We start from the raw sequence: 17,206 nt of genomic DNA on the forward strand, positions 1-17,206 counted from the left end.
CAGCTCTCTGACATGGCAGAGCATGGGACTGAGGGCCAAGTACAAGGTGATGGGACCTTGCTAGTAACAGAGAGTGCTTCCTTCGGAACCTCTGGTTCCTCCAGGGAGCACAAACACACAGGGTTGTCACATCCAGGGAGATTTTTGTTGTGCTGCTGTGGATTGGTTCAAGAGCACCAGCCATATTTACAGAAGGATGTAGCAGTGACAGACAGACATATAATGGATACTTTACCTTTTGACCAAGTTAGGCTTGGTCTATTTGAAAAAAAAAAATGGCCTTTGACATGAGAGAGAGCATGCATTTTCTGCTTATCTTGAATTAATGTCCCTTTTGCCAGCTGTTCTGCAGGGTCAAACCACAGTACAGGAACTACATAGCTCCTCAAACAAAGGCAGAGTCCTTTTGTCTCCACAAGCACCTGTGATGTTTGATGTTAAGTCTAACCTTTAGAGTGTGCTTAAAGAGACTTAATGAAATCTGAAGCAGAAGACTCACTTTATCCTTGTGTAATTCATTAGCAGGCCTTGCTTTGGAATGATAGTGTCTAGTGTGGATAGAAGTTTAAGTACACAGAAATCTCATGAGCTGTGGGCTTCTCAGTGCAGCCTTTTCAAATGGTGTCCTGGGAGAGTATCATTATCTTTTGGGGAAACAAGCATGCAGTAGCCTGTTGTGGGTGGTGTGGCAGTGCCTCTCAAGAGCAGCAACACCCAGACAAACCATGGCATCCTTCTACAGCTGCACATTCTGCTGAGGTTTATCAGCCTACAGCTCTGTACAGAAAATACCACGGGAAGGTCAAGCATTGTGTTTGGCATCTACAAACAAACAAGCCCCCAGTGTTATATTCAGCTGATAAGGGAGCGTGTCTTAGGGAAGTGGGAAGGCAGTGTCTGGTCACTTCTGTCATCCAAAGATGTCACCAAAGACCACTGCTTCATTCCTGGCATGACTTTGCTAAGAAGATACAGAAACATAGAGAAGATCAAATCCCACCACTGGAGAGCCCTCCTCCCTTGCTTCCCTGCAGTTCCTTCTCTGTGGCTGCTAGTTTTCTACATGTCCTAGCCCCCAGGCTTTATCTAGCCTTGCTCTCTCATAAGTTCATTAAAAACATCTAGAATAATTAAAGATACAAGGCTCAAAAAAGTCTAATGTCATAGTCTCACGGTGAAGGAAAGTGAGAGACAAGTGAAAAGAACTCACAACAGTAATGCCATTATGTTAGTCTTGTTACACACCATTCCTTGTAATCTTAGCAACCACTTGTTTACTCTTCATAAACAAAGGTTGTATTCACTTGAGTATTCAAAGCACCTCAGTCAGGTGTTGAAAAATCCAATAACCAGGTGGAAATTTTGAAGACATGGTGTGAAGAAACATTATTTTTTTTGTGTTAGGTGTTACATTCACTTCAGTTTCCCCTTCATTTTCTCAATGAGAGGCAGGATGGAAGTTGTCCTTCTATCTCTAGCCCCATTTCATTGCAGCAAGAAAATGTTGGTCTTGAGGCTGAAGTGACTAATTTGAACACTGAGAAGATATCCCCAAGCCATGAGCTAGGAAGGGGATATAAGTACTTACTGCTTCTGGGCCTGATCAATCCGGTTCCTGAGGGTGACAATCTGCAAACAACATACATGACCAGGGTTTTTAGAGATAGAGAAACCTTGTTCCCTCATGGAGTTTTACCTGCTGAAGTGCTGGAAACAGGTGCCTATAGTAGGAATTTATACTTCCTTTAAAATAAAAGCTCACCCATGGCTGAAGGAGAGAAATGTTGCTTCTTGGCAATAAATCTGCAAGCCAACTTCATATGTCAAGGGAAAGAAGAGCTAGAATTTTATAACCCCTACTAGAAGAGTTTCTATGTGTTGAAATTATTCTCCTATGAATACACATGTCAAACTGCAGGCAAGTGAACCTCAATGAGTGTCACCCTGGCCAGCTGGAAGGCTCTTGGATGGCTCCACCACCTGCATGTGTCACCTTCACCTTCTCCCTTACTCCTACACATTGGCAAGTGTGTAAGCTCAAAGAGGTTCAGTGGTCTTTGGATGGGGACCTTGAGAATGGAAGATGGGTGTCACACTCTGCTGGAGTACTTTTGCTGGCTGGCAGAGCAAGAGGTGAGAAGCTTGCAGCAGTCACCACCTTCCCAGCCACTCATCTAATAACAGAGGATGACTTTTAAAGGGGCTGAAGAAGAAAATATTCAAGCAGAGCCTCAGCAACAATAGAGAAAAAGGCAGACGTGGGGGCTCTGAAGACCTTCCCAAGCTCTGTTGATGACTGCAAGCCTTTAGAGCATCTGTCCTCCAAGATGAAGCATCTCTTTGTTTAGCTATGAGTAAACTGCATATTTCAACCTAATGCATAAGAAAGCAAACACCTACCTTGCACAGGATGAGCACCTTATGGCCTGACTTAGCACCTCAGTCCTGGTCTGTAGGCCTGGACTTGCTACTGAAATCCTGGGACTCTTCCAGCTCAGGTATGGGAAAAGCCTACAAGAACTCTAAGATGTGATAGAGAGCCCTCTTTTGCCCCTTCACCTTCTCATTTGTAACTGAGTCAGGGTTCTACCTAGTTTCCATGGACTGAAAAAATGCCCTTGCCATGATGTATACTTTGCTTCTGCTTTTGATGCAATTCAAACTTCTGCACTGACTCTGCAGGTCCAAGAAATGGTGATGTCAAATTTGAATATTTAAAGTGGGACTTGACATTCCCCATGTGCAAAACAAGAAAAACAAAAGTCATACATTCATATCATCCCCAAAACTGGTATTTCCTGGCTCATGTCTTTCCATGGCAAACAGAAACAAATAAGAGACTGAAACATTACCATGAACAGGACAACACAAGGAAGGAAAGATCAACAGATCACTTGCTTTTGTACTTACTTGTGGAAGCTTTAGTATCTGCTGCAGCAGAATAAATTGGTTTTATGCAACCAAGTATTTTTCCCGAGTGTGGAGGAGAACCAGTTGTCTTCAGTTTGACCCAAGGACTTAAGACTTACCTTCAGTGATAACCTTGTGATCATGACTATGACACTCACTCTCCAATGATGCACCAAAGAGCAACAGACACTAGAGCTAAACAATTGCTCCACTTCTGTGTCCCAGTTCCTTCCTTTGTCTCTCCCTTGCATCCTTATTTGTGTCTCCTTCATGGTCTTTGCTATTTTCACTTACTTTTCTCCTCAACCTTTTTCTGCTATCATCTTCCTTTTGTTTTTCCACTTTTCTCCTCCCATATTAGCTGTGCATTTTCCTTCTGCTTTTCTCATTCTTTGTACTTTCTCTCCCTGCTTTTCATCAGCAGGCACCCATCTCTTTGTTTATGCAATGGTTTCATTACCATAGCATGTACCCCACCCCGGCACTGCCTTATTTCCTGTTTTTCCATACCCACTTGACCTGTTACCCTTAAGCTTGCCCTCTCCAATATTTTGGATCTGGATAACGGTGTGCCACAAGGTGGAGAAGCTTTCCAAACCCCATACCATTCTTTTTTTTGTGAAGTCTAAGCTATTATGCATGTGTCCCTAAGTTTTTATGTGTATCCCAAGTGCATTAGGGTGACACCCCTATGCACACAATACCAGAGGTTTGGATAGGGAATAATTTTAGTGGTGTTCTGAGTGGGTTGCATGCTCTGTTTTTAGCCACATCCTTATTGGACTCTTGACTCTTTCGCTAAATTACTGCTTTATATCTTTTCAAAGAATGGAAAGGGAGAGAAAAAGGAAGCGAATGGAGAGATACAAGACCCAGTTTTCTCTTTTCTCTCTGCACTTGGAGCCAAGTGCCAGTTTCCATCTGGGACCTGGCCTCTGACCATGCGGCAGGCTCATGCATTTGATAGCCTTTGCTGCTGCTTTTACACAGGCAAGTTCATTGTACTTACAACTTGGAAAGCTCCTGCAGCCTGCAACGCAGTGTTAAAATCTAAGAGAGATTGAGATAGTTATATTGGTGTTGCTCACTCCCTGTCAGGATGTGTCTGTGTGATTGGGGATTAAAAGGAGAGCGAGACAGAGAGAGATCCAGTAGGATTTCTCAGCCATTGAAACCTGATGCGGATGAGTGCAGCCCTGCCCAATGACTTCATGAAGGAAATGTGCACTTTCTGTTACCATGACATTTCAGTCAGATGCTCCTGTCTGGAGACAGTTTTCAGTGACTCCAGAGAGCTCAGTCCATAGGTAATCTGTCTGGGATGGAATACAGCTTAGAATGTTCAAGTTTTAAATCAAAGACAGATATAAAAATATTACTTTGCAACAGAGATGAGTGAATTGAGAGTTACTGAATTTTCAGGCCACAGTTTCCTATAGATAAACAAGAATGAAAAAGATGTGTTTCAGCAGAGGGCAGGGAGTCCATTTTCCATTGGGATTGCCTTCCCATGGGCACTGAAAATCTTGAGAGTGATCTATTCAATTTCACCCTAAAATGTGAAATCCAGTTGGAGTATGTATGTTAGGAGAATGCAGTTCCAAGCACCTTGCTGCTTAAATATTGCAAATGGGCATCGTAGACCCATATCATGTCACAATACGGTTTTGCCAGAGGAATCACAGACATTTCTACATTTTGGACCCAGTGCCATTAGCAAAGTGGCCTCTCAACTCACCTCATATTTTTTCCTCTTGATCTGCTCTGTAAAGTCATACTTTTCAGTCTCCAGCTGATATAACCAGTCCCAAAGTTCTTTAGCCTTGTCCCTGTGTGTTTATGGGGAAAGGAAGATGGGAGAAACACATGACATGAGACATTTTCCATGGTTTTCAAATCACTAGTAATGAGGTTTTTTACATTTTATTTACTGAAGTTCACACATCACCCTGTAAACTCTTTCTGTTCTCCGAAAGCTACTCACCATTTTCAAGGTCACATTTTTCTCACCTTCTCCCCACAAACCTTTTAGACTTGCAGTCTTGCATGTGTCACACATTAACATAATTCCTCTAATTTTCTCCCTAACTCTTAATGAAAGATAAGACTCCAGTGGAATCAGATGAGAAGGAAGGAAGACTCTGAAGGTCACCCAGATAAGCAAACAGCTGCCACTGTGCAATGTCATCTGTGTCAGGGCTGAGGTGAGCCAACCTCATCTTTCAATCATGTATGAACTCTAACATGTGCAGTCCAGACTATCATCTGATGACTGCTCTGCACCAGAGCACTCATCTTCCAAACATTCAGCCTTCATGGAGATCCATATTCATACCTTATCCAGAGTGAGCTACATCCATGGGAGTGCTACAGAATACCAGTCTGTAGGCTTGTTCAACTAATTAATCTCAGAGCTAGACCTGTAAATGGCTAATCCTAACTAGCAGGATTGACTAACCGAGCTGTGCCAGGAGCATGGCTAGGTGGCTACCAAACCATTTCAACACTTCCCTACATCCCTATTTCCACAACGTTCTCCAGGTCAAGGAAGGGCACAGCTTAACAGTGTTCTGTGATGAATTTCAAGGCAGGTCCACTCCTCTACCTCATTTTGTCACTAGAGAAGGACAGTAAGACCAAATTTTAGTGGATTACATTCAGTAAGTTAGGATAGGCACATTACCTCAGCTTGTCTTCATTAAGATGGTCAATGTTCAAGGGCTTGCGCCTCTCTGCCAGGACCTTCTTCTTAGTCTCTCTAGCTGTTTGCTTCTTTCCTCTCTTTTGATCAGCCTATTTTCAGAATATCAGTTAAAGTCAGACTGCAGAAATTAAGGCCTGAATAAAAGGATTTTAGTGACAAAGCATGTAAGACAAGTTGCTGGGGATCCAGAAGAAGGAGATTTGGGCTGTTTTCTCAACTTCTAATAAAGTCTGTTCCTAGTCAACCCAATGGTTTAATGTTTTCATATTTCTTCCCTCAATCCATGAGTTTTACCTTAGCCAAATAACTGCTGTATGTTGCACCCATGGAAGACAGAGCCTTCTTCTTCTTCAGATCATCCTCAGCCTTTCTCTTGGCATCTTCTTCCTCTCTCCGTGCCTTTTCCTCCTGTGGAGTGCAACACACAGAACAAGTTACTCTAGGGGAGACTCCCAGCTTCCCTAGCAGCCAGTGTCACTGCAGGGAATGTGATCAGAGAAGTTTATTGATGAGAATTGGCAACTCCTGTTTTCTGCCCTTGCTTTCAGAGGGTGGTCATATCATCTTCAGCCTGAGACAGTCAGAACCTGTGTTCTTCTGTCTCTAGAGATCTCCACTTTGATGTTGAGACAAGGAGAGAGAAGCAAAGACACTTACTGCAAGCCTTGCCTGACGCTCCTTCTCCTTCTCAGCCCGGATTCTCTGCTGTTCTGCTCTTTCCGCTCTGCGCTTCTCCTGCAAGTGGCAGAGGCATTGAATCATCATTGTGGCTTTAGCTGCCTCCACTATTACATGCCACTACCAGCGCTTTGGTTCATAGAGAGTGAGCCATCTTCTCCCTTGCTAGAACATGCAGAAGGGTCTCATGTACAATTCCCAGATATGAAACAAGAGGCTGACAGAAGGGACCGATGTTGGGAGAAGCCATTTGATGGTGACTTGAGCAGCCACTTCTATACAAGGCAGTACAGCTTTCTGTTGAATTCTGACAGTGGACTAATGGCTTCAGCTTCTTATCTACAGATGATCTCTCAGTCTAGTACAGGGAAATGGCAGTACAAAGACTCACAATCCTCTCCTTGAGGGCGACCAGCTCTTCCTCTTCCTTCCTCCTGGCTTCAAAGTGGCTGTCAATCAAGGCCTGCAGTTCAATCAGGTCTTTGTTCTGCCTTTTCTTTTGGATGTCCTAGAAGAGCAGGAAAATGCATTAAGTACATATTGCTCTAGGAGTATGCCCTCAACATTCCCAGCACCCTGCATACAAAGAGAAAGAAAAGCATAAAGTGTCTGTAGATATCCATGGAAATCTATGGGATTAGCTTAAATGGCTGTTGGTGCAATCAGAGGCTCATTCAAATGAAAGTCAGAAGGGCAAAGAATCCAAATCTCCCATTCCCCTAACACCATATTTTTTCCCTGGCTTTGCTTACATACCTATCTTTGTGTAGACTTAGCTGCCTCCTCTTTACTTTGGAATAATAATCTTAACTAGAAAATATTTCTGCATTTTTGGCAAAACAGATATTTCTGTGGAGGTTTTCAACACCCGAATTTCTTCATTTTACTATCAACTTTCTAGAAAGGTATTTGGATCTCTATTTATTATTGAAGTGTTTCTCAGCAACAGATGAGGGCCTGTGACTTAAAACAATGGGACAGGGAATCAGAGATCTCCTAAAACACTTACTTTCTCCTTCTTATACTCGCTTCAAAGATTCAAGGAGAAGAAAAAAAGAAATACATGATTTTAGCTTAATCACATCATCAATTAATGCATCCAGAGAGTTTCAGGGAGCAGAGAGTGGCCTTTCACTGAAAACAAGTGGCAAGACAACCGTATTTTTGTTCTTGACTTTATCCTCAGCAGTATCCAATACAGGAGGAGTTATGCAGGTTTGCACGCACCTGTCTGGGTCAGGTACAGACAGACAAACACAGCCAGTCTCAGGAATACTTACATCAAAATCTACTTTCTCACCCTCTGGTATTTTAGGAGCAGTTAGTCTGCAGAGAGTCAAAAGCAAAACAAAAAGAAAATAAAAGAAAATTAAAGGATTTTCATCTTAAAGAACAAGCAGCTTTTTAAATAGCATGTCCCAGCCTAACCTGACCTGCCCTCAGGGATGATGCTGACAAGGAGGAATGTTGGTGGAGATACAGAGGGGTGAAACAGCAAGTCAATGGAAAACTACTCCAAAATAGCACTAAGGACCACCATCCTTCCTGGAAGGTCATACAGGGCAGGGAGTTACCCCTAAAAACTCTTTTCATTTCCAAAGCCTATGGTCATTCCCTACCACACAGATGATGTTGGTCTGCAAGGCTGTCTGCGCAGTGCTGTCCACTCCATGCTGGGCAGCTGGCAGAGTAGGAGGGGAAGGTGCTGGGCACCAGAACCAGCAGGTCCACGTGAAACCTCAGTTAAGCTCAACTCATCCCAGCCCAGCATTTGTCACCCTTCCTACTGTCAGCAGTCCTGGATGGATGGGTAGTTTCCCAGCCATGGCCTCTTATAGAGGACTTACTGCTGAGTTGCCTATATCTCAGGGGTACTGTGAAACCACTGGATCTTGGACAGTTCACAAGTTGTCTGACTCTATCAGGAACTGGTCTTAAGACCCAGGCCCGTAACTGCTGCTAAGGCATCCTCAGAAAGAAGCAGACATCCTGGAAAGGCATGAGGGAACAGCTGGATGTTGCATGAGGGAGAGTTGGATAAAGGCTTGTAGTGGCCATTCACCAAATAGACAATCTAACGACTTCTGCTAGATCAAAAAAATGATCCCAGGATTTTGAAAATCCCTGCCCCTCATACTTACTTTATTCTGGGCTTCTCCTCTGTATTTGGAAGCATGGAGCAAAACAGGAAGGGAAAAAGAGGGAGAAAGTTAAAACAACAGAGATCATGCCAGCTGCTAATGTAGAAGGAGGGAAGGGAAATTTAATCTTAGGGGAAACATCTCAGAGAAACCGATTAAATCTCAAGCACTTCCAAAAGAAATACACACACTCACACACCCCTTTTGCTAGGAGTGAATCTGTTTTTACCCTTGAAACAGACTTTGGCAGAAAAGAATGAAGAGACTGTATAAAAGTCCCAAACATAGCATCTGGAAAGCAATGGTTTCAGGTAAATCCAACATTTTTTTTCTCAAACCATCCTGACCAAAGCTCTAAGGAGGACAGCTGGGCTGGAGGGTAGAAGAAAATGTTGCCTTCTTCATTCAGCACTTCTTTTGCTAAAGTTAACCTGAATTTATAGTCATCTCAATGATACCTTAGGCTTCACTAGTTTTGGTCAAGTGCCTCATAAGGAGGCCAGGAGGGAAAAAGCTTTATGGCACACATTTTCTCCAGGTTCGTTGGCTTCCAAGACAGCTTAGGACAGATGTCCCTGAGATACCTTGGTGCCATGGGGAATATGCTTTTTCTTCTGCACTGTGTGGTGCTCCTCAAACCCAGCTTGGAAAGGCCATCCTCTCTTAGCAAGCATAATCTCCTGCTGAGGTACATGCAAAATTCCCATGTCCATTAATGGGAATGATATTTGCATCTCCAGGAGAAGTATAATGCTCTGATAGGCAGGCTAAACCATCACAGAGACTGTCAGCTTGGGCCCTCCAGCAGTCAGAAATTTTGCCTTGCAACAAGTGACCTTTCCCTGGCTCTCTGCAATGTGCTGGTCTTATGAGTTACTTGCTTAACATTTGTGCTTTTGATCAATTCCCCTCCCTGCTATGCTTTTTAAACTTTAGTTATTAACTCCAGTGTAATGCCAGCAAGTTCAGCACTGTTTTTCTCACAAACAGAAGTAAATTAAACCTATGTGTTTATTCTGTCCCATTCTCTCAGAGACCCAGGCTGACTTTCATAACCACACACTGCATTTGAATTTTCAGGGATGCTGATGGATTCTGCAGTACAAGACTTTTCCTGTGTTGTCTCAGTGGGAGGAACTGAGGTAAGAAAGCTCAGCCTATGGAATCTGGTTTAAAAAAAACAGATTTGTAAAGTAAAAACAGCCTCCTCAGGAGTGGGTGCAGGACCCTGTTATCCATATCATGATAAAGAAAACTGTCATATTTTTTTCAAATGCTTATTTGCATCCAGCTGTTTTGGGGAGGCAACTGGGAATAGCAAATGGAACAGAGTAGGACAAAATAAAATGAAACATTATAAGAGGGAAAAGCAGAAAAAATATTTACACTGGAAAATATTTAATGGAGGCAATAATTTGTAAGGTTGTTGGGTGATAAAAAATTGAGAGTGGCTGGAAATAGATTATTGAGATAGTCGAGAGAAAAGACATAAGAGGTGCATAGAAGAGATCAGAAACCAACCTCTCCTTTCTCTCACCCTTTCCCATACAAATTTCATTGACATTTGTGGGGGAGTACGTGAGATTTTCCTCATGTACTGCAAGAACACACTGCCTACCCAAACATATCTCGGTTGAGGCCTCTAAGATGCCAGAGCAATGCTTATAAAATAAACAGCATGTAATTAGAAAAGTGTTTTAGATTGTTCTAAGGAAGTAACAAATCTCTCCTGAAGGAAAATATCATTAGCCAGCAGCATGCTTCTGTATATAATAATGTATTAAAGGATTGTTTAATTGTTTTGCTTTTCAAATATCCAGTGAACTTCTTAACACATGAGTTAAACTGCCTTTCACCTGGAAAGAGGAAAAGTTATCATGATTAACCAGTCTGTCAGGGATGTTATTTATACAGGAGTCCCCTCCTTCATGACATGCCCTGATAGTTTTCTTAAATATTCCTGTTTAGCTTAAAGCTGCTAGTTAGTAACACTTCAAAGAGAGGGGGGAAAAAATAGGTAGACAGGAAATGACTGGTTTTGTTTGTTGCCAGGATCGACACCTGTCTGTCAGTAACTATGTGAATTTGGTTTCAGCTGCCACTGAATCGGCACTTTAAGCTTCATTAAACCAACAAACAATTGTAGAAATAAAAAGAAAAATCACGGTTAGTTGTTCTTGAAATAAGAAGTCGTCGTTAGAATACTTCAAGGTGCCTTCAGAAAACCAGAAAAGGGGATATTTAATTCAAAAATAAATGTGTCCTTTGCAGTGCATGATCCAGTATTGTTCCATACTGTATGCACCAAAAGCAGCCCAGGGATGGGATTTATTTTGAAATGCCCCTTCTTTCAAGACACTGAGTCAAGGAACTGGGCCAAAATTTGTTGATAAGCAGGAATTGTCACAGCAAATTCCTGTTCCTATGGTGGATTTTGACTGACATTCTGTTCATTCTATGAACTATGGGGCTGAGACAAAATCCCCACTTACAACCCTGCCAAAAGAAGGCAAGAGACACTGGAAATCCAAGTTCACTGCCCTGGTGATTGGAGAGTCTCTGAGTTTCTGGTTTCCAAAAGGCTTAGTGCAGGGAGAGGATACACCACCATAAATACCACCCTGCTTTCTCCTGCCCAATCTAAGAGATATTCACCCCGTGCTCCTCTTCTCTGTGAATCCATCTGAACTGCCTTTACTTCATTCAGCAATCCCTAAACACCCTCCATTAATCCTACTTCTCAGAAGCAACATATCTAACTCACACTGTGTCCTTGGGAAGAAAAGAAAATCAATATGCTATTAAAAAGAAAAGGAAAGAAAGAAAAAGGAGGAGAGAGAGTGGCTTAGGAAAGTCCTCAGGGTATTTCCCTAAATGAGAAAAAAGCCTGAAAAACGAGCAAGAAAAATTAAAACGAACCAAAAAAATCCACAAAAGAAAAAACAAATCAAAACAAGGAAACACAGAAAATGAAGGTTGTTTTCAAGTGACATTAGGCTTAGTCTTTTGAAACAGCTGGGTGGGTGTTCTAGGGACTGGACATAACTGATCCACTTCAAAGGCCTATAAAAAAACCGTGATAGTCTTTCTGTACATTTAAGCTGGTCAAGGCAGGGCTAAATTATATTGCCCACATACAAGAGCAGGACTGACCCGGCATGTATTTATATTTGGTCCTTGCACATGAGACTTGTCTCCCTCAGTGTGCTTCCAGCATATATTTATATTTGGTCCTTGTACATGAGACTTGTCTCCCTCAGTGTGCTCCAGAGCTCACTCAACCAAGTATTGCAGCCAGACTATCTTAAGCCCATGGCCTGCCCCACCCATCTGAATAAATTTATTCACGTTTGATGTTTAGCACAATTTTAAGTGCATGACTTGAGCAGAAGTTTAAATTTCATGTTTGATTTTTAGCACAATTTTAAGCGCATGACTTGAGCAGAAGTTTAAATTTCTGTACATTCAGGCTTAGAGCCCATGACCTGCTAAGGCTGAGTGAGGAAGGCTTGTCCATGCAGGGCTCAGCTCCATTTGCCACTATGATTTAAGAGATTCTTTCCTGATTTTTGGGAGATAGAGAGGTTTTGCTGGTGAGAGCTATGGCACAACAGGTTCCAGCTAAAAGACAAGTCCAGAACAAGCTTCTAGAGCTTGATTTTCCCCATCTGCTATCCTAATGAGGATGTAGAGGCTTCTCAATAAACTAATGACCCCCCCAAGGGTGACTGGATATGCACAGTGAGCAATTCTTTGCGGCAGAGATGTTTTGGCCCGTGACCCCCCCCCAAGGGTGATTGGATATGCACAGTGAGCGATTCTTTGCGGCAGAGATGTTTTGGCCCAGTTCCTGAATTTAAAATCAAGTGAGGAACAAAAACAGACACAGAAAAGAGAGTGAGATGTTAGAAAGATGACTTTGTTGTCCTAAGACAACATTGAGCTACCATCATTGTATTCGCCTTCTTCTTCAGCTGTAGGTTGAAGGATAAAAGCAAAAGAGAAGCAGCACAATAGTCAATCCACAACCAGCACTGTTCTAAGAGCAACTGTCCCCACTCCCTCCCTGCTACGCTGGGAACCCTGGACTCTCTGGATATTGAACAAGAAAAAAACCACCTTTTTGGTGACCTGATTTGGCAAACATACAGCCCTTTTCTCCATATTCTTCTAAATCCATGCAGAGAGATCATGTCCCTCCCATACTCTCTTTGCTCTTGTTCAAGATCAGTGTTTTTGACACTGTTTCCTCAGCACTGAAAGAGAAAAATGATGAGAGTCTGTAGGTGTATCACATACCTTCCTCAGGAGCTTCCTCTGTTGGTGTCATGGTGCAAGCAGTGATGGAAAGACAGGAAATAGGAAAAAAAAAAAAGAACAGATATTTAAAGTTCGTGGAAGCCTGAGAAAGAGACCAGGGAATGCATGAAGGGGGAAAAAATACAGGAATTAGTGAATTAAGGCAGGGAGAAAAGGTCTCTGGAGAGACTGTCAGGAGTTAAAGATGCTGTAAGGTTAAAATAGTAGTAAGCATGGAGGTTAAAGGAGAAGAGGGCTGCAAATGATCATTGTGGTTAATATTTGTTTCTCTTGTTTTGTTCTCTTCTACCAGCCCAGGACTCCTGTTCTCTCTCTCACACACACACACCTGCACATTTTTTGTTGCAGCTAGGTGGAGTAAACCAGAAGTCGTGTCACATACCTGGCTCATGAACTTCAGGTGTGAAGTGTCATGGAACAAGTTGCGAAGGAAAACAAGAGAATGAGAACAAGAAACCTGTTACTTCACACACCAAAAGAGCTTTTGAGCCAAAGGGGAGGAGGGGCAGAGAGGAAAAGGGAAGCTAGAAGTTAAGAAGTAAACCTGAGGGAAAAGAATTGCATTTGGAATAGCATATAAACAGAAGTCACAGGACAGGAAAGGTGAAAGAGGCAGATTTATGGCAATATGTGCAGTGCTTAAAAAACACTTCTAAGCATCATATGACATAACACACAACCTGACAGCAGATTGTACCAAGGTTTACCTTGATTTGAAATATGCACATGAACATAGTTGGCACTCCCAAAGCTCTATTGGATCCATCCTTTACTACAGCAGCATTTGAAATAAAGTGTGGTTCAGTTACTTGCCGTAACTTATCATCAACGTTCAGCTAACTTCCAAAGAAGCTCAGTTCCCTTCTAGTTCTATGGCTCAAGCCATTTTCTTCCTTGAAGACAACTTTGATATCTGTATAAATGTACTGCTGTTCTTCACATCCATTTGCAATGAGGATTTACAAATGGATTACTTCATAGGAAGAAAAGGTTCATTAAAAATCTGTGCAGGTCTACATGTCATTCTTCTGGTTTTTTGGCAAAGCAAGAATAGATCAGCAATGCAGATTTGCGGGGCAGATTTTGCTTCTCAGCCATACATAGACCACCGAATATTTTTGCAAAGGAGGCATAAAAGTAATGTAAAATCTCAGTGTGTAGAGTCAATGGGTCAAATTCTGCCCTGAGATTTGAAATAAATACTTCCCTATAGGAAGAAACATTCATTCTCATATCATAGTGCAGGATTTAGCCCATTCCACAAGGACAGTTTTTGCTGAGCTATTCTTTCACAGTAGCATACATGTTCCCCTCATTTCTAGTAAAATTTTCATGCAACGGGTCAGTTTCCTCCTTCTTGCTGCTGATTACTGAGGAAAAAACCATTAAACTAGAATAGAACCACCCCGAAGGCATGCAAGTTACAATCCATCATTAACTGATAGGTTGTTATCCCCTGCCACCTTGTATTCACTTCCCACGCACACCATCCCAGCAGACAGACACCAGGGAGTTTAGAAGTTAAATCACATACCTGGAGGGGGGGCTTCATTTAGTAGGAAGTGTCAGGGGAACCACACAGGAAAGGAAGATAAAAGAATTAGAAATAAGTTATTCAGGAGGGAATCACCTCAAACTTTGGTAAGACTGGATTGAAGAAGTATGATTTACAGACCAGGTTATAGGGATAGACTGTTAATAAGAGTGGAAAAGGAGAGTAATTACAGTGGTATGTGAAGTACATAGGGAGCAGATGCCATAGAAACAAAAGATAAAGGGAATTTGAATGTTGATGAATTGTGGCAGTTTGAATCGTGCAAATATATAAACCATGGGCAAATGCAGTGACACTGGGAATCCTTAAGTTTAAAAGAAAAAATACCCAAGAAGAGAGTTTTACAAGCATGTAGAGTTACCTAGGTGTCAGCTAAGTACATGCTCTTTTAGCTATCAGAGCAGGCATGAGGATGTGAGAGTTAGTGCAAGGAGGTTCTACTTCGGATGTATCTCTATACCTGTACCTGAAGCTGCACCATCTAAGAATCACCACTGGCAGATTCTCTGCAGAACTTGAAATATTTGGGTCTACACAGAGCTTGTCTCTGCTGCAAAGGACTAGAAACTGCTTGAGCCTGCATTCCAGGATCCTGCTGCAATCCACTCCCTGTGAGTGGAAGCAGCTTGAGTTTCTGCAGCTCAGGTACCTGCTCTCTGTCCTGGCTGTGGTGTAGTCACAGCCCTAAAAGTTTTCAGGGGCACAAAAAAGTTTCTTCTAAGCCTCTTTGAAGGTGATTCTTCAGCTATAGACAATATTTATACTTTCCTATATGGAAAATCAATTTTAGGGAATCTTAAGAATGGATTGATTCTTCATAATCCTGGTTTTCTTCAACATCTTCAAACTCCTATGTAACAGGAATGCTTCAGATTAATACAAAGGAATTTAGATGCCACAAACATGTGCTTGGTTTGGTGGAAATAGTCAACCAGGTAACATAAAAAAGTTAGAGCAATAATCCCACAACAGCAACAACTCTGAACTTGTGCAGGCCAAATCTGCTGCTTAGAAGATGTGGTAGGCAAAGACAGCATTAGTAACAGAGAAACTAAATAATCATGCAGTTATATGAAAAGCTGGGACAGTCTCCTTCTGTCATAAATGCTTTCTGTTAAGCTTGTTATGTTTACATTGTATTTGTAAGCTTTTAGTTTTGTTGTGCTTTATGTTACAGGGGGAAAAGAAAACAGAAGGAGGCTGCATGGCTTTATTGATTATCAGATTATGTTAATATCTTGTGTTTTGCACAAATTTCAGGCTCATATGTCTGCCAAAGATTGAGACCAACACTCAAGTAAGGAGTAGCAGTTCAATAAATATCAGGGCAGGCAAAGCAGCTGGGATGGAAGCAATGACCTTTAACTTGTGCAAATCTAAGTCAGAAAAACCTTAGGTGCAGATTAACAGACAAGAAAGAATATGGTTAAAAGGAAAAGAGAAGGATGTGAAACAAGAAGCAATGAGAACAGAAGGGATATGAGAAGCAGTGCATAGATGAATGTTGAAGTATTAAGTCACGTAAAAATCAATCAGATAGTTTTAACCTCACTCCAGCCCTGGCAAAAGCATCGATCTGGTCTAAGCTAAGAGGCTGGTCGCCCTTTGTGCTGGACAGCAGAGTGAAAAAGCTGGGGTGGGTGGTTGATGAGGTGTGACTGCTTTGATAAAGCTACTCCAACTGCTGAGATGTGACTGCTTTGATAAAGCTACTCCAAATGGCACAGAATAATTTCCACAGACAGTTTAGAGGACACTGCAAGTTCAGTTTATGCGTTTCCAGGTAATTAACATTATAACAGTCCCATACACACTGTGAGGATAGCTCCGAGTCCAGTCAGTGGCTATTATTACAGCTTATACATTGAGGTGTTTGTCTGCAAAAAGTGTTATTGCATTTTTTCATGCAGCAGTTAGCTTTGTCCTCATTATTATGCATCACAGAGTGGAGGAAATTATGACTGGTGGAAGGTGTAAGGAAGCTGCAAGTTACAGTTTATTATTAATAGTTGATTTTATGTTTTCTTCCACCTTCTTTGAATTCCTGAGTATAATATTAGAGTTACTGGTATCTTTTTCCAACAGAAAACATATTTTCATGTAGATTTAGCAAAGATTTTAGTTGGAAAAATAGTAGAAACCATTTGACAACCATAAAAGGTTGCAGAGATATTGACATCTCTGGAACAAAACTTTTTCACTTTTTGCCTCGTGGCAATCTCTCATTCCAGATTTGATTTCGCATTACACTATATATACCCCACATTATCCAGAAAGTCAATGCTTCAGAAGTATCTAAAATAGAATTGTCATTTCAAAATTTGGAAATCTTCCATAGAGGGAAAATAAAAGTTGAAACAAAATGTTTTAACTAAATACAAAATATAATTTTCAATAGCTGTCAAACAAAGCTTTTTTTTTTTTTGGTTGGTTATTTGAAAAGTTTCCATTTTGTCCCAATTCAGCACATGACCCAATTGTGAAATTGCCAAGCAGAACTCAATTTCCAGCACACAATAACCCTTCAGATTGACGCAGAGGAATTCAGAAGTCACATACCTGGTTCATGGACTTCTTTAAAAGGGAAGTAGCAGGGAAGGAGATGCAAAGAAAGATAATAGAATTAGAGCAAGAAACAGAGCATTATTTAAAAACCTTACACTTTTCTTAGCCAGGGTGAAGGGGTTAAAGGGATAAAAACCATTAATAAGATTAAGTGAGAAGTAGAGGGCACATATGGATGTCGATTAGAAAATCGTGGAGAGGAAGGAAAGGGTTGTTGGGATATAAAAGATGCAGATGACTAACATACATATTCATAACGTTGTAAATCAAGTGCCATTGGTAGCCTTTGGTTGACAAAAACATTACTTGGATTTAAAGCAAGTCCATTACCCA

At 41.6% G+C, this 17,206-nt stretch overlaps 1 protein-coding gene across 1 annotated transcript; it reads right to left on the reverse strand.

The window, feature by feature from the left end:
- Nucleotides 1–1,588: 1,588 nt before the first annotated feature.
- TNNT3 (troponin T type 3 (skeletal, fast)) lies at nucleotides 1,589–16,882 on the reverse strand (the record flags this gene model as incomplete). The annotated part of the gene is made up of 11 exons (XM_009073488.1): nucleotides 1,589–1,629; nucleotides 4,649–4,739; nucleotides 5,594–5,703; nucleotides 5,909–6,022; nucleotides 6,272–6,349; nucleotides 6,684–6,800; nucleotides 7,573–7,618; nucleotides 8,434–8,452; nucleotides 12,733–12,750; nucleotides 14,288–14,299; nucleotides 16,868–16,882. Coding segments are annotated over 11 exons (661 nt in total), but the record flags the coding sequence as incomplete, so codon positions are not given.
- Nucleotides 16,883–17,206: the final 324 nt, after the last annotated feature.

The sequence above is a fragment of the Acanthisitta chloris genome, unplaced genomic scaffold (genome assembly GCF_000695815.1).
Source record: "Acanthisitta chloris isolate BGI_N310 unplaced genomic scaffold, ASM69581v1 scaffold11064, whole genome shotgun sequence".
In the NCBI taxonomy this organism is placed as follows: domain Eukaryota; kingdom Metazoa; phylum Chordata; class Aves; order Passeriformes; family Acanthisittidae; genus Acanthisitta; species Acanthisitta chloris.